This window comes from Gnatocerus cornutus, chromosome 2 (assembly GCF_029298725.1).
Source record: "Gnatocerus cornutus isolate USDA-ARS CGAHR chromosome 2, icGnaCorn1.1, whole genome shotgun sequence".
Taxonomy (NCBI): Eukaryota; Metazoa; Arthropoda; class Insecta; order Coleoptera; family Tenebrionidae; genus Gnatocerus; species Gnatocerus cornutus.
The window spans coordinates 13,121,448-13,149,295 of record NC_142234.1 but is presented as its reverse complement, the minus strand read 5'-3'; the positions used below and the strand labels follow the sequence as shown (position 1 = coordinate 13,149,295).

At 32.0% G+C, this 27,848-nt stretch overlaps 5 protein-coding genes and 3 pseudogenes across 5 annotated transcripts; 4 read left to right on the top strand and 4 right to left on the bottom strand.

The window, feature by feature from the left end:
- Positions 1–13: 13 nt before the first annotated feature.
- On the bottom strand, positions 14–3,620 carry LOC148179193 (pyruvate dehydrogenase phosphatase regulatory subunit, mitochondrial). The gene is made up of 13 exons (XM_088030706.1): positions 3,221–3,620; positions 2,958–3,170; positions 2,744–2,907; positions 2,457–2,693; positions 2,230–2,340; positions 2,008–2,177; positions 1,609–1,960; positions 1,404–1,561; positions 1,207–1,355; positions 687–1,158; positions 436–636; positions 283–389; positions 14–233 (listed from the first exon to the last, which is right to left on the bottom strand). Exons 1-13 carry the CDS (start codon positions 3,448–3,450, stop codon positions 107–109), a joined length of 2,691 nt encoding a protein of 896 aa, XP_087886832.1. The 5' UTR covers positions 3,451–3,620; the 3' UTR covers positions 14–106.
- Positions 3,621–4,770: 1,150 nt separating this feature from the next.
- LOC148179191 (sensory neuron membrane protein 2-like) lies at positions 4,771–10,251 on the top strand. The gene is made up of 9 exons (XM_088030231.1): positions 4,771–4,958; positions 5,191–5,348; positions 5,449–5,590; positions 5,640–5,906; positions 5,955–6,166; positions 6,423–6,619; positions 8,645–8,763; positions 8,908–9,033; positions 9,083–10,251. The coding sequence occupies exons 1-9, from the start codon at positions 4,833–4,835 to the stop codon at positions 9,230–9,232; spliced, it is 1,497 nt and encodes a 498-aa protein (XP_087886357.1). The 5' UTR covers positions 4,771–4,832; the 3' UTR covers positions 9,233–10,251.
- On the top strand, positions 7,369–8,736 carry LOC148179192 (uncharacterized). Its single transcript, XM_088030232.1, has one exon. It carries the CDS (start codon positions 7,635–7,637, stop codon positions 8,559–8,561), a length of 927 nt encoding a protein of 308 aa, XP_087886358.1. The 5' UTR covers positions 7,369–7,634; the 3' UTR covers positions 8,562–8,736.
- A 92-nt stretch (positions 10,252–10,343) lies between the features above and the next one.
- Positions 10,344–10,930, top strand: LOC148179190 (lysozyme pseudogene; annotated as a pseudogene).
- A 3,614-nt stretch (positions 10,931–14,544) lies between these two features.
- LOC148179189 (sensory neuron membrane protein 2-like) lies at positions 14,545–17,595 on the top strand. The gene is made up of 9 exons (XM_088050648.1): positions 14,545–14,769; positions 15,265–15,425; positions 15,514–15,661; positions 16,139–16,399; positions 16,450–16,664; positions 16,713–16,909; positions 16,959–17,077; positions 17,182–17,307; positions 17,360–17,595. Exons 1-9 carry the CDS (start codon positions 14,647–14,649, stop codon positions 17,522–17,524), a joined length of 1,515 nt encoding a protein of 504 aa, XP_087906774.1. The 5' UTR covers positions 14,545–14,646; the 3' UTR covers positions 17,525–17,595.
- A 406-nt stretch (positions 17,596–18,001) lies between these two features.
- Positions 18,002–18,694, bottom strand: LOC148179188 (phospholipid hydroperoxide glutathione peroxidase-like). The gene has a single exon (XM_088050649.1). It carries the CDS (start codon positions 18,565–18,567, stop codon positions 18,064–18,066), a length of 504 nt encoding a protein of 167 aa, XP_087906775.1. The 5' UTR covers positions 18,568–18,694; the 3' UTR covers positions 18,002–18,063.
- A 2,222-nt stretch (positions 18,695–20,916) lies between these two features.
- On the bottom strand, positions 20,917–21,773 carry LOC148179187 (uncharacterized; annotated as a pseudogene).
- A 91-nt stretch (positions 21,774–21,864) lies between these two features.
- On the bottom strand, positions 21,865–22,682 carry LOC148179186 (uncharacterized; annotated as a pseudogene).
- Positions 22,683–27,848: the final 5,166 nt, after the last annotated feature.

Below are 27,848 nucleotides of genomic sequence, written 5' to 3'. Positions count from 1 at the left end.
TTATAACAGAGAAAAGAGGGCACGAGGTTTCTTATAATTATATAAAATATTTACAGAGTCAACTACATTACCATACATTACATAGCAAAAAAAGGCAAAAAATCGTTTATTTAACAGCTTTCACAACAATAACGTCATCATGTTTGTCTCTGGTAGCTTGGTAAACATCGCGTTCCTTATCTGGATATTTTGTTGGTAAAATGGGAGAATGGATGTGAATTTTGGCGTTATATCTAAAAAAACATCCTGTCTAGTATGTTTAATTTTAAATCATTGAAATACCTTATTCCGGCAATATCCACTTCATAATCCCCATTCAAAACATAATCATTCGTCACTTTTTGCAGCTCGCCGCGGTCATTTGGATTTTCCACAAAACCCAAGCAAACCTAAAAACCGTCCTAACTACCTTGGATTTAAACAAATAGAACTTACTTGTTTTTTAAAAGTGAACCCGTAACCAGTGGTTGTGCACATGCCTACATATTTACCATCGCGATAGATTGGCTCTCCACCCCAAGGCCAAAGATCAGTCTCATGACAATGATCATTCAAAATCAATTGAATATACATTCTCTTAACACCTTCTTCGCGTTGTTTTAACAACGCGTCTCGACCAATAAAGTCAACTTTTTTCTGTAAGAATAAAATTAAGATGGAGAAAAATCAAAAAACCACAAAAGTACATCGAATTTAACCCGCCAGACTCTCCCGCATTCCAAAGGAGTAGTTCTCGTGTCGAGATCTTGTCCCCAGAAAGCGTAGAATTTCTCCACTCGTAATGCTCTTGTAGCATAGTATCCCGCATGTTTAATTCCGTATTTCTCTCCGGCTTGAATCAGACTAGAGTACACATGTAACGCGAACTCATTTGGTATATAGAGAACGTATCCTAGTTCCCCTGTGTGCGTTAGATTCATTGTTCTAATACCATTGGCTAAACCCACATCCAACATTTTAAAAGTAAAAAATGGAAAATTTTTAGGGCTTAAATCAGTATCTGTTAATTCAGATAAGAGAGTCCTTGTAAAAGGACCCATTATGGCTAACGCTGTGAACATACTGGTGACGTCCGACAGTGTTACAGTCGGTGGAAGGTGTTTTTGGAGCCACACTTTACACCTTGTTTGCTGAATAGTTGGAGCAATCATCATGTAACTGAAAAAATTAAAATGCAAAAAGTGTAAATAAGGATGACTCATTTACTGGTTTTCTGAAAGTCGTGCTAAAGAACAGTCGTTTTCGTAACCTCCGTATTTGTTTTGCATTCCAGTGTGAATAATACTACCAATTGGCACGTCGACATCATTAGAGCACAAGAACTGCAGCGCTTCCACAACTTCATTTCCTTTAGACTAAAAAGTAAGCGCTAATTTTGTGGCTTTACAAGTATTCATTTGTACCCATAAATCAATTTTGGTGAAAGACGAGTAGTCACTGATTCCTATACGCTCGCGACAGGCTGCGTATTCTTCCGCAACGTTATCAAACCATGGAGGTTTCCCAAAAGTGTTAGTATACGCCATTCTATTAGGCGTTGACCAGTCTTGCGATTCTCCCTCTGTAAAAACGAGATGAGAATAAAGAATCTTCATTGTGACAGTTTACCTAACGTTTGTGAGCTATCAAACCATGCAGGTCTTTCATATCCCATAACTTGTCCGAAAACAGCCCCAGCTTCACGTAGTTTAGGATAAACAGGAGACATTCTCAAATTCCGTCCTGTTCGAAACTCATGAAATGGGTAAGAAAGTCCGTAGTGCATTCCTGGAACTTCTTTAACCCGATCGCGTAAAAATTTCCTGTTGTTATGCAGCCCAAGAAATCGAGAAACTTCTAGTTCATACATATCAAATGAGGTTTCGCCATTTACTATGACCTCAGCGGTGAGTTTGCCGACACCTCCAGCCGCAGAAATACCCACTGTTTTCATCCCAGCGGCCACTAAATAGTTCCTGATCTAAAATTCGAGGGAATTAAGAATTTAAAAAAGGTTTGTTTGGTTACTTCTGGTGCTTCTCCAACTATCCATTTACAGTCAGGACTGAAAGCTTCAGGGCCGTTGCAAAGGCGATCTAATACTGCAGAACCCAGACGGGGTACTCTGTGGAGGAGTTGTTCAAGCAAGATATGGAAATGATCCCAGTCTTCTGGGAGGTATCGCTCTGTACTGCTTGCTGAAGTTTTTATTTCCTAATAACTCAACCACAGTGTGAAGTTTTAACTTACCAGGTATTCTACCATCTTCAAAGGCTGGCTTAGCCACAGGTTCAAAACCACCAGCTAAAAGTCTACCATTGTTTTCTCTCAAGTAAATATAACCGTCTTGATCCCGAACCACTGCAAAGATTGAAATATAAACAAAAAAAGAACAAAAACTACCTAAAAACCCTATTTAAAATGATCACAAATACCTAATTATAATTAACAATTAAAGAAAAGCATAGCATATCTACCTGGAGTCATAGAATCTAGACCAGGAATTGGTTTGGTATGTAAATAATAATGCTCTACAGCATGTAAAGGAACTTTGACATATGGCTCTGACAACTGCCCTACACCTCTAGCCCAAAATCCAGCACAATTGACAAAATAATCACAATCAATAGGGCCTAAATCAGTCTCAACACCAGCAACTACACCATTCTTCTGATGAATTTTTGTAACAGTACAATTTTCAATAATGTTAACTCCTGAAAAGTTTTTACATTAAAGATATTTTAGGCAATCACATGTAAAGTACCCATTTTAGTTGCCTCCTTACTAATTGAAAGACATGTTCCATAAGGATCACCAACTCCATCGCCAGGAATCCAAAGACCTCCAACTAAATCATCAACATTTAACAGAGGACATTTATCATAACATTCTTGAGGTGATAATATTTTACAGTCAACATTCCACGAGCTGAAAACTCATTTTTACTACATGATTGCTTAGACTCTTGTTAAAGTTACACAGATTGTGCTTTCATTCTGCGGAAAACTGTCATTCTATCCCTAGTTCTTGCTAGATTTAAACTTCCACATTGTTTCCATCCAGTGGAAAGACCTTTTGATTCTAAATGATTGTAGAGCTCAACACTTGACTTTGTTAATTTAACCTGAGCCAAACTTGGTTTAAAAACTCCTATTAAGCCCGATGAGTGCCATGTTGTTCCTCCACCAACCCTACAAAACCATTATTTAAATTTTATAAAAACCTGTTCGTTAAATAAAACCTATTCTGTTCAATTATCACAGTATCTGACCCCCATCCTAACATGGCCAGATGATACGCCACAGAGGCCCCCATGACCCCACCTCCACAAACAACAACTTTAGCATGTCGAGGGGGCACAATAGTTTCATCCTCAACTTCGAAGATATTGTCGGTTCTTAATACTGCACTGCTTGAAATAAATCGTTGGTGGACTTTTGCATAACACCTAATTGGTAATTTTCGTAACATTTTGATCAAGGTTTCTGATAACTTCGATGAATTAAACGAGAACTCTTACAGCTGCATCGGAAATTGGACTGAAATTAACGAAATTTAATTTAATTCGACATTTTATTTGGAGGTTATGTTTGTGTTTATGTCATAAAATTCAAGGTCGGGTTAGGGGTCTTCGTAAAAAGTCAACTGATATGCATTTTATTACGCAACTGTGGTTTGTATATTTTGGCAAATCAATTTCACACTAAATATTTATGATCATTATTCTTGATAGTCAATTTAATTAGTTAATTTGGTTCAGAAATAAAAATGTTTCAATTTCTTAGTTTTACATTTTTCTTTCGCCATGTTTTCCAAAATTTGAGTCTCTCGAAATTCGCTATTGTATAAAATACAAAGAAAATGATATGACATGTTACTAATGTCCTAGGGTTTTTACGTTCTACAAAAATCACTGAAAAACGACCAGACAATGATGTGAAAGGGTCAAAAAGGGCCCAAAATCCATCTGCTTTTTCAGCATGAAAAGTGAATCATTTATGGAATTTATTGCCATTGTTTTTATATAGACCATTAACGCTAAACTACCTTACAGTAATTTTTTGCATATAAGTTGCATTTAAAATTTAAAAAAGTTCATATTGTTTCATCCATAATAATTAAGAACTGATTCTTGGGTTTTTTTTAGGTTCTCTTCACTTGGTCAGGATAGTTTGATTCTTTAGATTTTAGATTTGCTGGATTACTTATAGTCCTTTTTCATCTTCATATTCATGTCTTCGATTCATTCGTTTAGGTGTTTTATTTCCTTGAGATAATTTGGATTGGTTGTTTTCCTCAGATTGAAAATTCATAAAACCACATACATTCTTTTTAAATTTCATATTTTGCCATGAAACTACTGAAAATGTACAATTCGCTTCGCCAAGATTTTAGGCACTCAAAATTAAAAATCAGATGATGATTTACGAACACTTGATCGAAAGCTCAAATTCTAGTATAAAAATAGTTAAAAAAGTAATCTAATGTATGTACGTACCTAGGTACACCTACTTAATAATTAAACAAATCTGTTTGAAAAATCTCCACCAAAAACTTTTTGTTTAATAAAATTACTTTATTCTACATTTTTAATGTTTAATCATAATATACCGCAAAACCTATATTTATTTATAGCGACGTAAATTTATCCATATCAAGGTTAATGTTATTTGATGATTAAATCATGAAAAATGACAACAATTTTCTGATGTTTCTAATTTGTGCACCATCAGATATCCTGAAAACAGTAATATATTTTTGATGATTATATTAGTAGAGCGTAAACTTACATGTAAATTACATTCAACTACCTGCATGTCTAGTCGGTTTATTATTTAGCATATTATCTTACAATGAAACTTATAATAAAAACAAAAATCTTAATTTATTGTGCTCTTTTGGGCGTTGGGCTAGTGATCGGAGGTGTGCTTCTTGGATACAAAATATTTCCGATGTTAGTGAGCAAAAAAGTTTGGGAAGTAAGTAGACTCTAATTTTCATCAAATTTGTAACGAATAAAAAATGCTTGAGAAATTTTAGTTTGCATGAAATAAAAAATTAAAGTGGGATTTATTTCAAAGTTTGCGTAATTAATTAATTTAGATAAAAATATTTCAGAGTAAACCATTAAATCGCCGCTTTTTAATCTTATCATATTATTATAGAATCAAAATTCATACACATCCCTACTTACTTTTTTTTTAAATTTAGAACACTGTTCTAATGGAAAATACCCGTCAATGGGATATGTTTAAGAAAATTCCATTTCCATTTCAATTCAAAGTTTATTTCTTTGACGTACAAAATGTAAACGAAATATTACAAGGTGCTAAACCAATTGTGAAAGAAGTGGGACCTTACGTTTACAAGTAAGTACCAAGACAGTGATCGATACAGTACCTATTTTGCAAGACTTCTTTTAAATGTCGTACCGCATCAATCTCACTCTAAACAACAAAATATTTGTAGATTAAATCGATGGAAAGATGACATCGAATGGTCCGGAGACGAAATCACCTATCACGACTACATGAAATTTGAATTTGACAAGGAAGCCTCTGGGCGTTTATCCGACAATGATTTCGTCACAATTCTAAACTCTCCTTTTAACGTAATTTCATCTCTGATATTGTGCAACTCGTACTGAAATCGTGTTCTAGGCTTTAATTTTAGCAGTCGAAGAACTAAGTCAATCAGCTTTGGAAACTGTTAACCAAGTCCTCCCTAATGTATTTAACAAATACAACAGCCTCTTTGTAAAAGCTCAAGTAAAAGAAATATTATTCGAAGGCAGCTTAATCTGCGAAAACGGCGGTGGTAGTGGTTTTGCTACCAAAATGATTTGCGATCAGTTTAAAGCTAAGGTTAAAGTTTCTAAAGGAATGTCGATCGTTGGCAAATCCATAAATTATTCCTACTTAAATTTTGTACTACTGTCAAGATGTGAAAAAATTAAACTAACTTTTAGCTCGTAGAAAAATAATACACACATGGGACGGCTCACTATCAAAAGTGGCCAAAAAGATCAAGAAGAAGTGTCAACTTTAGTTCGCTACAATAACGAGAGTTACGTTCCTGTTTGGATTAATAAGACTTCGAGTTGTAACGACGTCAAGAGTACGACAACATTTCGTCCTTATGTAACTCCTGAAATGTCATTCGAGGTGTTCTCTGAGGATATTTGCAGGTTAATTTATTTTTTATACGAGGAATTTTACCTTGGAAAAAAGTTAAAGTTCATTACCAAGGAGGCCATAAATTTGCACGTTCGGACGTTCCAAAGACTAAAAATTACTATATTAAGTTAAAAGCAACATTCTTTTAAAAAATCGGCTTGTTCTAGTTAAAGCACTTGAATTTTGACATATTGCTTAAAAGTATCGATAGCATTACTAATACTTTATTGCTGTCGATAAGTATTTCAAAATTGTGTTTATTTATAGGCGTTTGACAATGGCTTATCAATCAACGGAGACTGTTAAAGAAGTATTGGGCTATCGATATGTTGTCACCAATGATTCTTTGAATGCTCCACAAGAAAATGCAGATAATTATTGCTTCTGTGTTAACAGAAGTAGAACAATGAATGGAGATTTTGGATGTCTAAATGATGGGCTATTGGATATGTCAAACTGCGTGGGTAGGTTAATAAAAATCATTTCCTTTATTCCCAAAAAGTTCCATTTTTTATTTGTACCCACTTTAAAATGTAACTTTTTAATACGATAAATGTCAACCTGGTTTCCTACTTTAGTATTTCGTGAAATGTTTTCACCAGCGCATCATTTGGATTAAATTAAATTAAATGAATTTAATTAATTTCTGAGAAAAAAAGCAAGAATTAATTTTCATAAAATGTTCCGCTCAATTGTACAATTCCTCATACTTGTTATGTACTTAGTTTTCCATATTAACGATAGTAAAAGTTACAGCAAAGTAATAACTAACAATTACGCCTGTATTTATGACATGTGGCTTAACATCAAATGATTGATAAATGAAGTCATCAAAGTAAACAATGTATCCAATATTATACACATTTTTTGTGCATGTTTATTGTTAAAAATATTCAAACAAATACGAATATAATGTAAGTTTTTTGTGATTATCCTTGAAAGCAGAGATAAAATAAACAGCATTGTCACAAAAATTGGCATATCCATTACGAAGAACAAAATTCATGCGCCTCGTATTCGATCGAGGAAGGAAATATCACATCAATTTGAGCCTCGAGGGTAATAAAAATAATGTGTTAGAGGTGAAGGTAATCGAGGATGATTTAATTATTTACTGTTAATTACGCGAATTATCACTTTAGTGTCAGGTACCTACTTTTTTTAATCTTTGGAGAGACTATTTTACTCAACAACTTTGTTTGTACAGCACGTGTTATCAATCGTGATTCATTTAACAGGACATACAATTCGCAGAACAAAACAAAAATTTCGTTGAAAAGGAAAAATATCACGTTCTAGTTTGATGGTACTAATAACTTAATTGCATGCATCTCAATCAGTTATTACTTTGAACGTTTCCGTAATGAGGCTTCTTCTCCACTTGGTAATCAGTGTCAGCAATCTTTTAAGAACAGGTCTGGGTCACTGCAAGATTTCACTATAAAACGCACGTTTACCTTCAAGAGTTCTCAGTTAATAATGGCACTACCATTGGTGTTAATCTTCAGCTTTTTCGTCACTTTGATAGATTCGAAAGTGTATGATCGATGTGAGTTGGCACGCGAGTTAAAAAATATCCATAGTTTTCCCGAGTCAGAAATTGCAACTTGGGTTTGTATCGCGAAACACGAGTCAACCTTCAACACTTCAGCTGTTAATCAAGGTAGTGGAGACCATGGTCTGTTCCAAATTAGCGACTTATTTTGGTGTTCACCTCCTGGGAATGGATATGCTTGTAACGCACCTTGCTCGGCCTTTGAAGACGATGACATAACAGATGACGTCGCGTGCATCAAGAGAATATTCAGAGAACATTCACATTTATCAGGAAATGGATTTAACGCTTGGGCTGTCTATCCGTTATATTGTAATCATGATGTTACAAAGTATGTAGAGAATTGCTACGACAATGAAACGGAGTCTCAAACCACAACTACAAAAATTCCTCCGACTGGAAATGAAGATGAAGATGTTTATGAGTTCCCGCCTTTACCAACTCCACCGAAGAAAACGAAAACGCAGGATGTTGTCTACGAGTTTTCTCCACTGCCTACAACCACACAACGTCCCAAAAGTTCAAGCACGTCGTTTCTTTTGCAAAACCGAATCTCCACAGATTTCAGTAGACCTAAGTTTTCACGAACTGTAGCATCCACAATTATAAATACCAAAGACTCGGGAAGCAAATTGATAAAAAGTTCCTCCACGCCCAAACAAGACTCAAAAAAAGTATCAGCAGTGTTCAGTGCACGAATTCAAAAATCGACAACAATCAAACCTATAAGTTTTTTTTACGAAAATAGCCACTCTGACCATAAACGTGAACAGAATTTGTATGGAATTGATAAGTCGGCAGAATATTCGTTTTTGTGGACATCTCGCGGTTTTAGACTAGTGAAAAATTAACTTTGTAACCTAGTTTGCTACAATTATTTTAATCACGAAATTGCTTATAAATGTCATAATTAGTCTTAAGAGTTAATTTTAAGGTGCCCCCGTTTTGCTATCGTTCCCTCATTTGCTCCACGGCGCCAAAGAATATTTAGAATCTGTTGATGGTCTACATCCTGACCCGAAACTCCATGAAACGTTTGTTGTTCTTGAACCGGTGAGTTTTTAAAAATGTCTCGTTTCCTGTTGGTTTCCAATGTCAGTGCTTTTACTGACCTTTTCACGAGAAAATGAATGCGAATACTTACTAACAAAATAATAGTTTCTCGATATTTAATAGATAAACTAAAATAATTTGTAGACATCTGGAGCTCCTTTGAAAGTGGCAAAACGAGTCCAATTTAACATGTTCATTAGGGCTGTGCCAGACATTGAAAGCATTGAAAATGTTACAAACGCATTGGTACCAATTTTCTGGTTGGAAGAGGTAAGACAATAAAAATATAAAAAAAATATAAATTTATCTTGTTTTCCAGTCTATGACTTTAGATGACCAGTTTATGGGAATTATTAAAAGTACACTTCTAAATAATTTGAAGCTTTTGGATATTATAAAATGGGGAATCATAGGAGCGGGAGGTATTGCTGTATTGGTACCAACTGCTTTACTGATTTATAAAAATTAGTTGTAATATTTATTGATTTGTTTATAATTTAAATATTTGGTAGGCGATTATTCCTAGTTGTACTAGATTTGCACTTAAAAAATCAAAAATGTGAATCAATATAGATAACTTATTTATAGGTATCTCACAAACTTGAACACAATACACAATTAACTATACAATTGACCAAATGTAGATGTGATCGTCAAGCACACGTTTCCAGCTGATAAACTAACAAGTACCAGATATATCATACAGGCTTGCATCTTCAAATGATAAAATCAATTAAGTAGGTACTGTTTAAAAAAAAACGATAATTCAAATACGGCACTTGATTGACACCACTCATTATAATACAAATAGATATGTTCTTAAATACGAAAATTAGGTAAATTCGTACTTAGTACATGCTGCCTAGTTTCTAGATTTGTTCTTTAAGTTTATCTGTGATTTATCTATGCATTTATTTTTATTTGTGTAAAAAATAGATTTTAATTAACACTTGGGTATAGATATTAAAATGTTTGCTAATCACAAGAATAAGTATTGAAGTTTTTTTGTGAATGCTAAACCTGTCCGTTATACCTACAATAGGTACCAGTAGAATGCTAATTTGATTCGAAACTCCAAAGTTTTAAAGCAAAAAACTATGGTAAAAAACTATTTCAGATATTTTTCTTTTTCTCAATTCAGATTAATAAACACAAAACCATGTATTAATAAAAAAACAAGATTTATTCGACTAATCCATACGGTATATTTTTCACTTAAATAATTTGTAAATATTGCTTCATAATTGCACTGATTTCCACGTAAACTTACTTATCGTATTACTAATCCTATTTTCTTTATTTTTCAAAAAGTTTGTTTACCTCAATGTGTTATCGGTCATTTTGTTAATAATATTTTTTTCTAGGAAATGCCCGCTGTTTAATTTTTAAAATCCTTTACAACAAAAGATTTGTCTTTACCACTTTTCGAAAAAAAAAACAGTGCGGAAAATGAAAATATTACAGTCATTACAGCACATCATATGATGTGTTTATCGAAGAATCAATCTTTTGTAAACACTTGTGTCTATATTAAATCCTCACTGATAACAACAAGACAATATCTTTTCCTCGCCTATAAAAGTCAAGATTCCAGGCACGACAATGTAGTAGTATCGTTCTATAGTACAACAAAATGAAACTTTTTGTAGCAACAGTCCTCCTCTTCACCCTCTACGTGTCCACAGAGGCGAAAATTTTTGACAAATGTGAGTTTGCTAACGCCATTAGAGGTTTTGGATTCCCCGAATCCGAAATTCCCACATGGTTGTGTATTGCTAGCCACGAATCTAATTTCAATACTGATGCGACCAACACTGTTACTGGAGATCACGGAATTTTCCAAATTAGTGAAATTTACTGGTGCAACAATGGACCCACGCCTGGTGGTGGTTGCAACAAAAAATGCTCCGACTTCCATGATGACGATATTTCTGATGATGCAGCTTGTGTAAGAATCATCTTTAATGAGTTCCAAGGAAGAACTGGAAATGGTTTTGACGCTTGGACTACCTACGCCGCTTATTGCAATGGAGACAACTCTGGATGGATGAGTGGCTGTTAGATTTAAATTGTTGATGAATAGTTATCAATAAAAATTTCTTGTATATTTTTAATGTTTGAAAGATAGTTTTTTCGTTGCAAATAAAAATGTACGTATGAGATGGTAGGGCTAGTTATCATATTATGCAAGTTCCTCCTTGTCGTCAATTCTGAATTTATGGCTTTCATTATTGGCTTTCCATCAAGGCGCAGAAACCAATAAAAAAAATAGCAGTGCCTAAATAAAAGAAAAACAAAAAAATAAAAAAAAATCCAAAAACCTGATTGAAACAAAAAATTTAAAAAAAATATTTGAATCTGAATATCATCATTGAAAGCATTAATCTGATTTCTAACGATTTTGAAATTCCATTAATACATACGAGTAGTTTGTTTTTTCTGGAATTTGGAATCAAACCTTTGATTTCAAAACGTTTTTTACGCTTTTTAATCTTTTGAATTTTTTTGATCACGAATTCTTAAATTCATAACCACATCTCTTTCGTCTTATGTTTGTAAAGTAATACAAATAAATTACAGAGTCAAACAGAAAAACTAAAAAAAACTAAAAACTAAAAAAAAACTAAAAACCAAAAAAAAAATAAAAACCAACTATACTCACAACCAATAAAATTGTCGGAAATAGGTAATGTATATAAAAAATCTAATAATACATCTAAAAAATTAAAAGTCCAAGCAATACAAATGATGATCCAAAAAATCTGAACTTAAATATATACGCACTCAAATAAACTTAAAAAAAATAAAAAGCGAAAATTGTACTGAAACAAGAAATTCCAAACAAAATTTATAAACATAAAAAATAATGATTAAATTAAATGGATGTATGTAGAAGTTTTAAATAGTTACTTTCAAATCAATAATAAAAAATTGATGACATAAATTACAATTATCGGATATGGAATTGAAACAACGGAGATATCGACCGAAGAAGATTAACATATTTTTTTTTTTTTTAAATTAAATTTTCTAATTTTAAGAAATGTACGGATAAACTCTTAGCAAAAAACCAACACGCAATTTTAATCGGCTATAATAACTGAGTTATTCGTTGATTTGCGAGAAAAATTAATTAACATAGTTTTGGATTCAACGTGAAATTCTGCGATAAATGAACACCAGTTACTTAAGTTTGCTTTTAAATAAATTTAAAATTGACCGAAATAGGTTTTAAGGTGTTTTTGGAGTAATTTAAAAAAAAATTCAGATCGATAGGAAAAGTTGTTTAGGAAAAGCGGTCAAAAAATGAAAAATTCAATTTTTTTCACCGTTTGAGTACTTTTTTTTATTCAACTTTTAAAGTTTGGATATTTCAGAAGAGATTTAAAGCATCAAAAGCACAAGAAAAACTATATTGAAGACCACATCTTTCTATGTATGGTAACTTCGGAAATACTGAAAATTTCGAAAATAAAAACTAACTATTCTAAACTTTAATTCGTAATTCAGTTATTTGTTTTAATACGAGGATTTTGAGCACGAATTTGGAATCTGCGTGATATTTTGCGATAACAAAAACTAGAACAGTGAAATATAAGCATCTATAGATTGTTTTTAGTACTTACCTTTGTGTTTAATAAGTTGCATACTTACATTAGATTGTAACTGTAAAATAAAATAATAAGATAAAAACAAATACACTAATGAGACAGATTTAATTTGTCTATAGTATACATATTTAAATATAGAAAATTGAGAATAACAATAATAAACTGTCAGAAAAGAAAAGTCTCACGTTTTGTGTTTTAATATTTGGGTAATAGAAAAGTATCATGGTAATTTACAAAATTAATTTAAAATCCAACACTCTTGGAATTCCTGCGTTTACCGTAACGACAATCAATCAGAGGTTTTTTTTAATTCATTAATTTTTTAGATACCATCTGCTGCTTTTTAATAAATGTTGATCTGCTGCAATTTATTTTGTTGACAATGGAAAGTTATAACTCGTATTTTTGACAGTAATCTAATCAATCCTAACTGGTAATTTTTAAATGATGCTATGACACACATGTTTTTAACTAATCCAATCTTCTTACTAAAAAACTACAAGGTAAAGACAATTTCAGGAAAAAACTTTGCTACTTTTAGGTATTAGATAATGAAAAATTATATGTAGAAAGCAGTGGGGTAACTATTTTGAGGCCCGTGGCAAATCCATCGGATGGGGCTCTTTCTCTATTGGCTTTTAAGAAGCCCTCTTTGACCAGGGGCCCTTCCGGCTCGGGACCCGTGGCATTTTGCCGCTTTGCCACCCTATTGTTACGCCACTAGTAGAAAGTAAACACATATTCATTAATAAGTGCCAATAAGTTACAATTTTTCATTTGTGCATTGACCAAAAAATTCAGACATCCTTCACTAAAATTTATAATGTCGGTAAGTTCAATTAGCAAGCATAATAATTTAGCCAAAAATGTTAGGGTCATTTTAGTATGTACTTCTAAGTTTTTTGTTTTTAGTTAATGACTATATATTGGCAAATAGACGTTACATGTTGTTTCCTAATCCCTAATACTACATTCATCTTTTAGATAAGATTAAGTATCTATCTAAAGTAATTTTTTTTTTCCATTTTATATCATAATTAGAGATGAAGATGATGAACGAACGATTGCAAAGTAATTTTCCTTTCTTATCGAAACAGGAGCAATGATCTTTGATAAAAAATCTATTTTTCCATTTTCGTCAACTCAACAATTGCTGGCCCCAAAATAAAGAATTAACAAGGTCTATTCGCGAACAGTTAGCATTCGTTATCTTACAATCCATAATATGTACAATAATTTTGTCTTTTCCTATATTAATTATTATATTATGATAAATACCATTATTTTCACACTTGTCATCTTGTCAAGTGGGACTTAAGCGCATATGATAGAAACATTTCTGATAATTGTATTTTAATGCACATATCATTAGTTATAACATATGTAATAAATTTTGAAGTTATCATAAACCAACAGCCGTTATTGACACTATATGTAATAGTAAAATGACCAAATGACCATTAACTTAAAAATTAAAAAAGCTTCAGCTCAAATAAAAAGAAATAAGAATAAGCCTCAAATGTATGTGTGCTAAAAACGTTGAAAATCAATTCAACATACCACCAGTTGTATGTTATCATTAACAATCAACGATAAGCTCCAGGTGTTAATCACAATCAGTAACACTTAAACTCTTTGTATGAACTTTGAATGTCGAAAGGTCAACATAGCATAAATATTTGCATTACTTTCTTAATCAATCTTAATCTGAAAAGTCAACGAGTTTCCTTTTACCTTATTGTTTATCTCATTTGCTATAAAATGCAACAACATTTTGAAACATGTAAAAATATGTAGGTAGGGAATAATTTTTCTTTTTGCAATGGCGAAACAAATTGAATTAGGTAAGTTTCCTTTTAGATTACATTGTATTCTATATTCTGTGATAGTATTTTTTACATTCAATTCTTAAAACTAGATACAGTAAACAATAGATTAAATGCTCTAGTCAGGGTAGTAAAAGTTCTTAGTAAATTTTGCCTCAAATAAACTTAAAACTATTTTTTGTATAAAACTGCATTTTTGCATTGTGCATGTAACGTAAAATCCACTTAGAGGTAAAGAGTTTAATGCAAAAATACATGGACGTTGGACGCATGTATATTTGTAGATAACACTTTTATCTTGTAAACACTTACTTTAGGCATAAAGCATCGGAGAACAATCAAATCCCTTTTATTTTTGTTAATCGATGTTAGTGATACAGTTGGTGTTTTATTTTCAACATTTTTATTAATTCTTGAGGAATTTGATTTTAACATTGCAAACCATAATGGCTTGTTGTAACTTAAAAGTGTTTTTTATTACTACTTTATTTTCTTGTGCTTTATTTATTGTGTCTCTAATTCTCACGTTTGTGGTGTTCCCAAATGTTCTCCACGATAAAGTAAACGAGGTAAATATAAGTATTATTAAGTCAAAATTAAGGTTTAAAAATCTTCCATTTGACCAATAGTGATTTACAGCCTGTAATATTAATAATATTGCCATTGTTGTGCTTGGTCGTAAAGATGCCGTAAACCATTTAGTCAAAGCCACTACTGTACTTTTTGTTTAAGATTTTGTTACAAATTCCGTTCTTTAATAAGATAAAAAATTTAGAAGAGTCAAAGGTGACACAGTGACCGTTTGCAAAGTGCTTGAAAGTGTCAATAGCAAATACTTAACTGATTGATTGATTAAAGTGTTTAACGTCATTTCAAAAAAACATACGTTATAGAAGTAACTTATAACGCATAATATTGTCAGTCTCCGGAAATCTATTGTATAACCGTTTTTACGGCCAAAGTCAATGGGCACAATTGTTTGTTATGCAATTTTTAGTTTATAGAAAAATAATATCTAAATTCAAAATTTAGAGTTTGGAGATACAATATGTTTTTTTTTTCAGGCGACTAAACTTGACGATGATACAATACAATTTGAAAGATTCCTAGATCTACCGTTTCCATTTGAATTTAAAGTTTATCTCTTTAATGTAGAAAATAAAGATGAAATTCTAAATGGAACTGCAAAACCTAAACTAACTGAAAAAGGACCTTACATTTATAAGTAAGATTTTTAGTTCGTCGTCTAAATTAAATGCAATTATAAACAAATTAATGCAAGATGTACAGAGTTTATTATGTATTTTTTGTAGACAGCATCGACATAAAACTATAATAGAAACGAACGATGAAGAAGATACAATCTCCTTTACGCAACTTGAAACATTCGAATTTGATGCTGAAGCTTCGGCGCCCTTAACTGAAGACGATCTTGTAACAGTGTTAAATCCTCCTTTAATGGTAAGTAACGGCCAACTAGTAATCAAAAATAAGCATAGAAAGCGGTTGCTATTAATTTTCATCAAAATTTAAGAATGCACATTAAAAAAAAAACAATCCTTCAACTATGCCCCGTTAACAACAAAATTTCATAAAAGGAGATATCTCAACTGACGTGATTTTATCTAAAACGGATCTAACAATAAATCAAAACTATTTGTTTTATCACAGAAGTATCACTCAGAGGTCACTAATTTGCACGTGTTTGCTGAAAAATGTCAATATCTATTGTTTATATTATAAAAATAACAATGTTTTTCAGGTGAAATCTTGAGTAAGTATAGAAATAAAATGTTGCATGCAGTTCATAGTAATAAATGGTTCAACGATTTATTTTGAAATCGTTTTAATGTGTCTGTTACAACTAAAATTTCCATTACTTACATATTTTTATCCATTTACGTATATTCATGATTTAATAAATTACTATTCTTTTAGTCAATGTATCAACTCTCTGAAGATCTGTTTTTGGCTGGAGCCGTGGACAGCTGCATCAAATCAACATTTCCCAAAGGCTATGACGAAATTTTCATTACTATACCTGTTCGAAAGCTTCTCTTTGAAGGTTTTAATTTTTGCAAAAACCAAGGAGAAGGATTATGCCCTCTTGTAAATGACATCGTTTGCGCCATCGCTAGTACAAAACGGAACAGTGATGTTCTAATCGACTATTCCCTCCAGTTTTCTTTTCTGAACTACGTTAGTAAAACTAAAATTTCTTACAATTTAAACTAATGTTACAATTTTAGAAAGTAAGAGCTCCTGACGGTAAATACACTGTTAAAAGAGGAAGAGATGAGATCGAAACATTGGGCCACATAATGGCTTGGAATGACATGAAATACACAAATTACTGGACAAAAGCGTCCTCTTGTAGCAAAGTCAAAGGAACTGACTCGACTCTTTATCCTCCCAGAGTTTCGAAAGACAGTTCCTTCTTTATTTTTTCAACAGATATATGCAGGTTGGTATTTAACTCGCAAGACTGAAATCTTACAATTTATACGTGCAGATACGTGGAAATCAATTACCTAAGTGAAGCTTCTTTCAAAGGTGTGGATGGATATTTGTTTGGAACAAACGAAAATACTTTAAAATCTTCCACTGAGAATCCCGAAGATGACTGTTATTGTTCCAAGTTAAGTAGAGACACTAATGGTACAAAAAGTTGTTTCTTGGACGGAGTTATCGATATGCAGACATGTTTTGGTAAAAAAATAAATAAACATACTTGTAACTTTCTTAATGTACTTTTCAGGTGTTCCTGTCTTGTTTTCATTTCCACATTTCTTGTGGGCTGATGAAAAGTATCTAAATGATGTAGATGGACTACATCCTGATGAAGACCTACATAAAACTTATCTAATTGTGGAACCGGTTAGTAATTTAAATATGTTTAAAAAGGAATATTATTCCATTTTTGCTGGATTTATTTCAGTTACATAAACTTTTAGTTCAACTATTTATTTAATCCGTTTTAGAACACTGGAACCCCATTGAATGGAGTAAAAAGAATTCAATTGAATGCTGTGATCAGGCCTATTAGTGAGATTAGGTATTTGAGCCAAGCTAAAAGAGCTGTTCTACCTTTATTATGGATAGAAGAGGTAATTCACACTTTCAAATATTCGATAATAAGAGTGTAATATTGATTTTCAGGGAGTTGCGTTACCTGACAATTTTATTGACGAACTAGGAACCAGTTACTTTGACAAAGTAAAACTTTTGGACGGATTGAAATATACTCTAATTGCTGTGTTTTCTGTTTTAACAATTGTATTTGGAGGACTCACAATAAGAACGAAATTCTTTAAAAAATCATAAAAATAAAAACTGTTTAACATCATTTTATTTATTTCAATGGTTGTGCAATAAACAAAAGACATATTTTATAACATAGTGTTTTATTCTAATATCTTAAACAAATAAATTAAGTGTATAACTTGAAAGAATAAATGAATTGTCCCGGCGCATCCACCAAAATAAATTTAGTTTGCGAATTCTATTTCTACACATAGATATGATCAATTTTATCGGTACATATTTCACAATGTTTTCTTGACTCTACTGTGTGTTCCATCTAGGTACCGTTGATTATAACTGTTTTTGATATCTTATCTCTAAACTGCTTAAATTTTGATTTGTCACTAAATGCTTATTACGTTATTGATTTGTCATTGCAAGACGACTCATCACTTGTTTATGATAAAAAAAATTCAACATATTGGTTTGAATAAGTTTTAAACAATCATCATGGACGATTGCTGAAGACGCTGACAAACGCTTAATATAACAATACCATAGTTTTAAATGAACTTTTATTATAATATAAGTCACAACACATAAATACATTTTAGATGATGTCACCAATATTTTTCCAACGATTTTACCAAATCCTTGGGATTAGTATTTGGTCCATGTCTCTCCACAGGTTGTCCATTTTTATCAACAATAAACTTGGTAAAATTCCATTTAATAAAACTTCCCAACGTTCCTCCTTTCTTATGTTTCAAATATTTCCAAAGAGGATGTGCGTCATTACCATTAACGTTGATTTTATCAAAAAGATCAAACTTGACATTTTTCGTAGATACGAACTCACATATTTCGTCGTTACTTCCAGACTCTTGACCACCAAATTGATTGCAAGGAAATGCTAAAATTTTTAGCCCTTTGGATTCACCATACTCATTAAACAAATCCACTAGTTCGGCGTAGTTGTTCTTCGTTAAACCACATTGTGAAGCAACGTTGACGATTATACACACATGGCCTTTGTACTTCTCTAAAGACACCTCATTTCCCTTGATGTCTTTTACGGTGAATTCATAGATAGATTTCGCTTGTTTAAAATCTGGATCTGACATTTTAGCACAGAAAATTTTTCGCGAAGATTAAAAAAAGAGTTTGTGAGAGCACTAAACTAATGGAAACTAAGTATAAATGTATCAATAAAAATGTTGTAATTCAATTTTTTGCGCACACTCATTGAAGATTACGTACAATCAATTGTAATTTATGTTGCATTGATGCTATACTTAGAGAACTCAAGTGATAACGACATCTTGTAACGTAATAAAGTGATAACACAGAACTTTTTTTTTTGGATTTTTGTTGCAGTGCAATGATTGAATAAAAAAATTCAACTTACATAATTTATAAGTGTTTTATACAATTGTACAATTTAATTCAACATTCAACACAAATCTTATGTGCAAATGTAACAGCTAATATGTCAAAAGAATTAAAAAGTTAAAAATATATTGAGTTGTCATTAATAACTTTATTATTTTTATTATTAGATATTATGTTTTGTTGGAAAATTAAAACTTAAAACCTGTATAGTTCTAGGAAAACTTATTTTATAAATACAATATAGTCTCGGTCCTTCGGATTTCAAGAGCATTAAATACGCATTAACAAGATATTTTATACTCCTATGTAATTTTAGTCTACCAATTATAATTGATAATAATAAAAGATAATTGTCTAGGGTAAAAAAGTAAAAATAAATAAGTAACAATGGATTCGACTTTATTATTTAATTTTTTTTTTTATTTTTAATAAAAATATATGTACTTTTATAAGCTATTTTCGGAAGCATAGTTGAATAACTATGATCAAATTGCCGAATAGACAAAGTTTGCATGAAACAAAAACGTTTCTCTATCGATCTCTTAATTTTACATCTAAAAAGCACAAACACGAATTACAGAACCACATTTTTTAGAAAAAATACGAATTATAAGACTTTTTAGTTGACCTCGAGCCTCGTGAATAAAAATTGATACGAATTACCGAGATAACTAAAATGCATTGTTTTTGTGCGAATTAACGTTTTTTTTTAGGAATTCGACCAATTTGTACGAATTAGCGAGATATACCTATATCCTACGAATAATCTTTCTATTTATTTACAACAAACAAGTTGTTATAATCACTAATAATATTTCATGTATTTGTAATTAATTTTTATTCATATTACTTAAAGTATAGTGGGTGGTAGGTTTATCTCTGATAACTAAGCTTAACCTTTGCTCCTGATACTACCCTAATATAGACGTCTGCCCTTTGATCCGGGTAGATATTCTTAATTTGTATTTCTAATAGAAATTATGTATTTGATCTTTGATCCGGATGCGACCCCCATTAGACATTTGGTCTTTAACCCATTTTTATCTGTTAGAACTCATATAAAACCACCACCACCCTGTTATAATTCAATTCCGTTTTTACCATCGTACGTTGCGGTTACCCTGTAAACGTATTTTTGTCGAATATACATTTTAATTAAGTACATTGAGTGTCTCTGTGAGTGCCCATCACTGATTTCCCTTTTTGACGACGACAAGTCCCAAGAAGGTCCCATAACAAAGTTCAAGTAAAAGTTCAAAGTACGAAAAAAACGAGATTATGTCATACTTGTCAATAATTGATATTTTCTCAACAAAAATAGAAGTACCATTTTTCTATCTTTGGACTCCGCCCAAATGACCAAAAGGGAATCAAAGTCCAATTTTCACAGCACTGCACTTGTGAAGTAATCAAAATGTTAGAGTTCGATTACCTGTATTTTTGTTGATTTTTCTATTTAGGTCTATTTCTGAAAAAAGTGAACAAAAATAAACATGCTTTGTAAAACGAATCAGAAATAGCTAAAATTTTACAAGCTGAAAATGTGGCTGAAGTTAAAACAGTCAATAAATCTTTGATTCGCTTTTGGATTAATTGTTTAATTACTCCTAATTTGGCGTAATTAAATTCACTTTAAACTAAGTGCATGACGTGATGACACTAATAAATTTAGTGCAGTAAAAGTAAACCTCTTAATAATGGAACATTTTAAAACACAATTTACACCTTCCCGTTAGGAAAAAATGCAACCTTCTAGTTTAAAGACCAATAAAGCTTTGACTTTGACCCATTTAGCTGACTGCCACGTCATGTTATGGTGGCATAAAGTGGTGCAACAATTTTTCCATTATTGATTTAACTTTGTTACCATTAATGCAGAAAAACAATGTGCTGTAAATTACAGAATCGTAAAACTGATTATTTTGAAATTATCACAAACTCTTCTAAAAACGAATACCTACCCGCCCGGCCCTTTGTGTAATTGTAAAATGTACAGTGGACACAATAATGACTCAGAGGTCACATGGGCGATCGTGACATTGCAGTTACAACGGGAACAATTTCTGTAAACACCTTTCAAATAATTTTTATTAAACCTTTATTATCAGCAAAATATTACATAAAGAATTATTATTCACACAAATAGTAATTACAGGTAAAATCTTCAAGAATCACCAATATTTTTCCAAAGACTTGACCAAATCTTTGGGATTAGTGCTGGGGCCGTGTCTTTCCACTGGCTGTCCATTCTTGTCAATGATAAACTTGGTGAAATTCCACTTAATAAAATCTCCCAAGGTTCCCCCTTGTTTATGTTTCAAATATTTCCAGAGAGGATGTGCATCATTCCCATTAACATTGACTTTTTCAAACATGTCAAACGTGATGTTTTTGCTGGAAACAAACTGACAAATTTCTTCATTACTCCCAGGTTCTTGACCGGCGAATTGATTGCAGGGGAATCCTAAAATCCGCAGCCCTTTGGATTCACCATACTGAGAGTATAATTCTTCCAATTCGGCGTAGTTATTCTTTGTATAACCACATTGTGAAGCGACGTTGACAATGATGCATACATGATCTTTGTATTTGTCTAAAGATACCTCATTTCCCTTGATGTCTTTTGCGCTGAACTCATAAATAGATTGTGCTTCTTTAAAATCAGGATTTGACATTTTGATGGTTTTGACAACTACCGGCGAAACTGTAGCAAACACTCGAAGGACAGTTGATGCGACGCTAAACAGCTGAAAACTGGGGATCAACATGACAAGAAGTTGGTCACTTTACAACGCTACTATTCTTGCGCACACTCACTGCAGGTAACCTGGAACGACAACACTTTTTTCCATAAACGACGCAATTTCCAGACGGTTTTATCAGAGGTGTTGTCTTAACGCAACCGACAATGCACCTTCAGAGGAGACTTTGAACTTCGATTTCCACTAACTGTGAAGCGTTAAAAAATTTCTTGTATTGTTGGTTGCCTCTGTATATTCTTATAAAAGATTCTTTATCATTATTACTAATTTGAAAGACAATAAATTGAAATTTTATTGAGATATTACAATACAGCTTACAAACAAACAAATAATACTCCTATCAGATTAATGGAAAATGTGATTTGTACTTTTGAATCACCACAATTTTTGTAATGACTCAACTAGAGTAAGTGGTTTAACACTAGACAAATGCCTTTCAACTGGCACCCCCTCATCATTCACAATAAACTTAGTGAAATTCCATTTAATATCTTTCCCTTTAGGTCCTGGTACTTTTTCCTTAAGAAACTTCCACAATGGATGAGCATCCTTCCCATTGACTTTTATTTTCTCAAACATATCAAATTTTACATTCTTTCCCTCTGCAAATTTACATATCTTCTCTGCATCACCAGATTCTTGACCACCAAACTGATTGCATGGAAATGCTAAAATTCTCAGCCCTTTGTCTTCAGAATACTTGTCATATAACTCTACAAATTGCTCATAGTTGGATTTAGTATGACCACATTTTGAAGCAACATTCACGATAATGCAGACGTGACCTTTGTACTTTTCCAAGGAGATTTCTTCACCTTTGAGCGTTTTGGCCGTAAATTCGTAGATTGTGGATGCTGAAGTTGATTCTTCAGTGTCGTTGGTTGAAGCACTTTTTCTGGTCACGTTTTTTCGTGGCATGATGTTTTCAGACAACAGTTGTGGTTGTAAAATGATTTATTAATAAATAACTATTCTTGGTTTATTAACTCTAGTTGACTCGATCAACGGCCATTTTGTAAACAATGAAATTCGGCGCGAACATAGCGATCAGCTGATCGGACGTGGGAGGTAAAACAAATCTCACTTTCCATAAGCATAAGGAAAGGAAAGAATTGGAGTGCGCTTTTAAGTTGGGTTTTTAGTGCATTTTGCAAATTTTGTAGCACTGATTGTATCAAGCTTCTAAATTTTTGCCATTTGGTGACCAACCAAAATTTCAATCGCTTTTAATTCAGTTATTTATTGACGTACAAAAAAAAATAACACAGTTTTGAATACTGCGTGAGATTTTGAGTAAATAATTCCAAGAACTTAAATTTGGACAACAAAAAAGTAGGATATTGGCCAAAATGGATTTTCAAGGGGTGTTTCTGGGTCATTTTAAGGAGTATTTTTGGGGCAAAGACGACGTTTAAAGTTTTTAAGCTCAAAAAAGCAGCTCAAGATCCAAATCTTATATTGAAAAGACAAATACGTAGTTTACGAGGAAATTTTTTTTGTTTTATTGTTTGAGTCAATTTTTTTTTTTTGTAAAATCATCTTTTGAATTTGAGATAAATAAACCAAATACTTAGCAACATAAGTGCTAGAAAAATTATGGTTAAAGCCGCATATATGAAGTACACTTGGGTGCCTAGAAATCGGCCCACTCACTACACCAGGGCCGGCCGGTCTCACCAAAAGAAGCTGTTTCCACAGCAGAAACTGCAGGAGTCCGAGGATCTCTCAGGCGGTTCCTGGATTCGGAAATTGCCGGAGATGTTTCCACAAAAGCGATGAGTTTCACTCTTTTCTTTTTAGAAAAATGTTGAGTGCTAGCATCCATTGGGTAACTTTTGTTTATTTTGTTCTTTCGCATTTGCTTTTGTTTGTCTCGTATTTTCCAGATATCTAGGGGTCTCGAGGTCACCAGACCAGAAGATGTGAATTGAAAGACGTCTCCAAAAGGTTAACAGATGACAACAGTTCGAGCCCTCATCGTCTACAGCTAGGGGGTGGAGACCCCCCGGTGAGTGTACATTTCTTTCCTTCACTGTCACAGATAAAACACGTGTTGCTCTCTTTTGTTTCGAGTCAATCATTGTGGATCCAATTCTGGAAGGCCCAGTCAGGCGGATTAGACGATCCTTCTTCTTACTCTTGGATGCGGGATTTGGTTCAAGGGCGACAGTGTTTAACATTTAAACTGAAGATTGTAAAATGTATAAGAAGTATCTTAATTAAGTAATTTTTGAATTATACTATGAATGTATTCTGTTCGAGTTAATAAGATGTAAACACAAATTTACAAATTTTGATTTATTTCTTTCACGTTAAAATTAAAATTACAGTAGAACCTCGAAACAGAAAACTCCAGACTAATTATTCATAAAAGTCTCAAAAATAATTTTAAACTTCATAGTTTTTTTCGCGCTTTTTTACACAAGCTGCTGAAAAATTGTGATGTGTGGATTCATAAAAAATTGCTTTGGAGACAAAGTTGTCTAATAACAAACAACTTTTATAGTTTTGTTTGAGAGGTAAATTGTATTATTACTTATGAAAAATGGTGAATGCGCAGCGCCTTACATTTTTAATAATTTTTATACATTATAAAAACTACAGACCATTTAGTATTTACACTTATTATTATTGTATTACGATAAAGTAGGAACTAGTTTATCACAAATCACTGAGAATTCTACGACAGCAAAGAAAAGAAAACAGACTACCATTGACTTCTTACTCCTCATTTTTTTTGAATACCGCATTTCAAGGTCACAATTTGAGACAGTTGTGGAGCTTTACGACAAATTTAAGAGGATTTATATATTGAAAACAATCACGAACTCGTTGCTTTTCAAAATGTAAAACGGATTTTACAATATAAGCAACACTTGATACGCCGATGTAACACATTTATATCATTGCATACACAAATGCTACTTCCAAGATAGCCCATGCTATATAGGAACACGGATTTTTACTCCCACCACCAGCTTTTCACCGTCTAGGTATATTATAACATGTCACTGGCGTTGACATGGAATCAAGATTGTTAACTTACCCTTAAGGGTCTACGAGCCTGCCCGAAAATTTCGTGTTTGAAAAGTATGCAACTTTAACAACACCTTTGATTGACAGCTGCCAAAAGGGATTACCGAGGATTTGGTAATGAGGGAATCATAAACTTTATGGAAACGGTCGCTTGACCTGCACATTTCTTAAGAAACCCAGCGGTTGGAACAATAAATTCGTGTTGGACGAAAGATGAGTTAAAATATCAGGATTTGAGTTTCTCTGCGTTTTGAGCTTGTGAAATTTCTGGTTCTAGTAGACAAAAATTTTACGGGCGTAATTTTTTTTCAATTAATGGAAAATGTATGTATAAAATCCCCAAATTTCCAGTTCCCATAGTACGTAATGGAAGAATGTTTTTTTAATTGAAAAATGTAATTTTCGTAAATGTGATCCAAAATTTTTCCTCACTGGTCGCCGGGGAAATTTTAAAATTACTTATTATTTTAATATTTTTATTTGAGAAAAACGCATTTTTTTTTTTAACCAAACCTTTTACCTGACACATGAGTTTTTGGACCTTTTAGACTCTGTTGTTTTCTGTGATTTAAAAGTTAACTCTTCATAATAATACATCTCACTAATCAATAAAAATACTTCCCTAATTAATATTTTTTAAGCCAGAACCACTCAGCAAAAGCAAAATTGGCGTTTAATGTTATTATGCAAAAAAACTATTTTTTAAAAAATCTGAATCCACTTGTGTCTTTAATTGTACGAATTTTACACAATGATCCTCGTTTCTAATCTTACCTGCTACCGGTGGATTTTATAGGTTACCAATAAGACAATTAGCTTTCAAATATGTCGAAGCTAACACCACAATTTTCATTTCAAGAAAAGACTGTAAAACCCAAAACCTATAAATAAATACCTTGAAAAAATATTTAAATTCTTTCAATTTTTGGATACTTGTGTTTTTGACTGGGCTCGACTTGTAAATCAATGTACTTTTTTAAATTTCTAGAGTTTTATCGATTAAAGTTCAATGTTGTTTTTTGATGTTTTGCTAGAAATACGGGTTTTTGTTGAAAAAAATGCATAGAAAATAGGAAAATGACTAAGAAAACTAGGCATAATAATCTGAGTTAGAATATATCATATATTTAACTACTTATTGTTTCAACTTATAGTGTATTAACTTAAAAAAATGTATGTTTGAATAAAAAATAAGTACCTTCAACTTTTAACTTTTTTAAAAACAAGGGAAAGTCTGAAAAATATACTTGAAAAGGTAAAATCTCTAATTTTGAGTGTTTTTGAAAGGGAAATTCGCTTCGCTCATGGAGATTTTGTCCGAAATTTGTTTGAACGAAACCGTATTCATTTTTGTTCTGAAGTAGCCCAACAGAAAAAACAGGGTAAAAAGACGAATTTTAAGTATTTTTAAATGGTAACTTTTCTTGGCCGAAACCGTATTCACGTTTGATAAAACAAGATATATTTCTTAAAATTTTGACTTTTTTAAAAAGGGTGACTTCGAAAAACCGAGCGAATTCTTTAAAAATTTTAACTTTTTAAAAACTTTTGAAAACCAGAGTAAAAGCATTAAAAACAAAGTGTTCTGAGAGGGCCTACTAGTACAAAATTCAAAACAGGGTAAAATCTTTGAAAACAGGACAAAAGACGAATTTTAAGTATATTTAAATTGTAACTTTTCTTGGCCGAAACCATATTCATATGTGTGCTGAAGTGGCTCCATAGAAAAACTGAGCAAAAAAGGCAAATTTTATCTTTTAATTAAGAAGACTGTTAAAATAGGACTAAACTGCTTAAAAAACAAAGTATTTCAAAAAACCGGGCAATTTCTTTAAAAAATTTAACTTTTTAAAAGCTACTTTGAAAACCAGGCCAAAACCGTATTCATTTTTGTTCTGAAGTAGTCCAACAGAAAAACAGGGTAAAAAGACGAATTTTAAGTGTTTTTGAAAGAGAAATTTGTTTGGACCAAACCGTATTCTTGTTTGAAAAAACGGTGTATTTTCCTTGGAATGTTGACTTTTTAAAAAAAGGGTGACTTCGAAAAACCGGTCAAATTCTTTAAAAACTTTAACTTTTCAAGTTAGTTTGAAAACCAGGCTAAAAGCATTAAAAATGTGTTGTGTTCTGAGGGGGCCTACTAGTACAAAATTCAAAACAGAGTAAAATCTTTGAAAACAAGGTAAAATTCCTAATTTTAAATGTTTTTAAAAGGGAAATTTGTTTGTACGAAACCGTATTCACGTTTGATAAAACAGGATATACTTCTTAAAATTTTGACTTTTTTAAAAAAGAGTTGGAAAAACCGGACAAATTCTTTAAAAAATGTTAATTTTAAAATATACCTTAAAAACGGGAGTCTTTTCACGATTTTTCTGCTTTTCTGTTAACCCTTGAAAATCGGGGTGTTTTTCTTAAAAAGTAGCTGTGTTCTCAAGGGGCCATCTTAGTAGTTTAATTATACGAATTTTAAAAGCAATTAAAAATGTATTTCGGAAAACCTATAAATAAATATCTTGAAAAAATATTTAAATTCTTTCAATCTTTGGATACTTGTGTTTTTGACTGTGCTCGACTTGTAAATCAATGTACCTACTTTTTTAAATTTCTAGAGTTTTGTCGATTAAAGTTGGTCAGTTGCTTTTATCAAACTTGCACGTCAGCAGTTTTTGACAAAATTTGGTGTTTGGGAATAAATTGTGTTTTTGATAATTTTTATCAACACCAAGATTTGAGCCAACAATTTTATTAAAAAACGGTGATGAAAAATATTAGGAATAGTTCCGAAAGTAAAAATGTAAGTAGCGGTTTTAAGTCAGAATTATCGGATAAAGTTTTTGAAATAGAAAATGTTCCCAATAATACACATTTTATAATTGCGGAAAAAAGGTCTTCTAATTTCAAACTGGAAAATACGAAATGTAAAATTAATGCGTAAATAACAAAATTTTGTGTGAAAAACAGTGAATTATACCGAGTCCGGCAACAGTAATAATCACCCTCAAAATCGTTTTTAGTTTCAAAAATAAATATTTGCAATTTTGCATTCGCTTTATCAAGCTTAACAATCTAAAGCAAAAATTTGCGATGCGTTAGAAGAGTAATTTTTAGCGATGTTTGAGTTTTTGCGTAAATACTCGCGAATTGTTTTTTTAACATAACTGTGACCAGCTTCATCTTAAATTTAATGTAACTGAGCATAATTTGCTGTTTTA

Coding starts and splice junctions, on each gene's coding strand:
- LOC148179193 (XM_088030706.1), bottom strand. CDS start 3,450: ATGTTACGAAAATTACCAATTAGGTGTTATGCAAAAGTCCACCAACGA. Junction 2,694..2,743: donor TAAGGAGGCAACTAAAATGG/GTACTTTACATG, acceptor AAAACTTTTCAG/GAGTTAACATTATTGAAAAT. Junction 1,562..1,608: donor TGATAGCTCACAAACGTTAG/GTAAACTGTCAC, acceptor TCGTTTTTACAG/AGGGAGAATCGCAAGACTGG.
- LOC148179188 (XM_088050649.1), bottom strand. CDS start 18,567: ATGTCAGATCCAGATTTTAAACAAGCGAAATCTATCTATGAATTCACC.
- LOC148179191 (XM_088030231.1), top strand. CDS start 4,833: ATGAAACTTATAATAAAAACAAAAATCTTAATTTATTGTGCTCTTTTG. Junction 5,349..5,448: donor GTGGGACCTTACGTTTACAA/GTAAGTACCAAG, acceptor AAATATTTGTAG/ATTAAATCGATGGAAAGATG. Junction 8,764..8,907: donor CGTTTGTTGTTCTTGAACCG/GTGAGTTTTTAA, acceptor AATAATTTGTAG/ACATCTGGAGCTCCTTTGAA.
- LOC148179192 (XM_088030232.1), top strand. CDS start 7,635: ATGGCACTACCATTGGTGTTAATCTTCAGCTTTTTCGTCACTTTGATA.
- LOC148179189 (XM_088050648.1), top strand. CDS start 14,647: ATGGCTTGTTGTAACTTAAAAGTGTTTTTTATTACTACTTTATTTTCT. Junction 15,426..15,513: donor AAAGGACCTTACATTTATAA/GTAAGATTTTTA, acceptor TATTTTTTGTAG/ACAGCATCGACATAAAACTA. Junction 15,662..16,138: donor TGTTAAATCCTCCTTTAATG/GTAAGTAACGGC, acceptor CTATTCTTTTAG/TCAATGTATCAACTCTCTGA.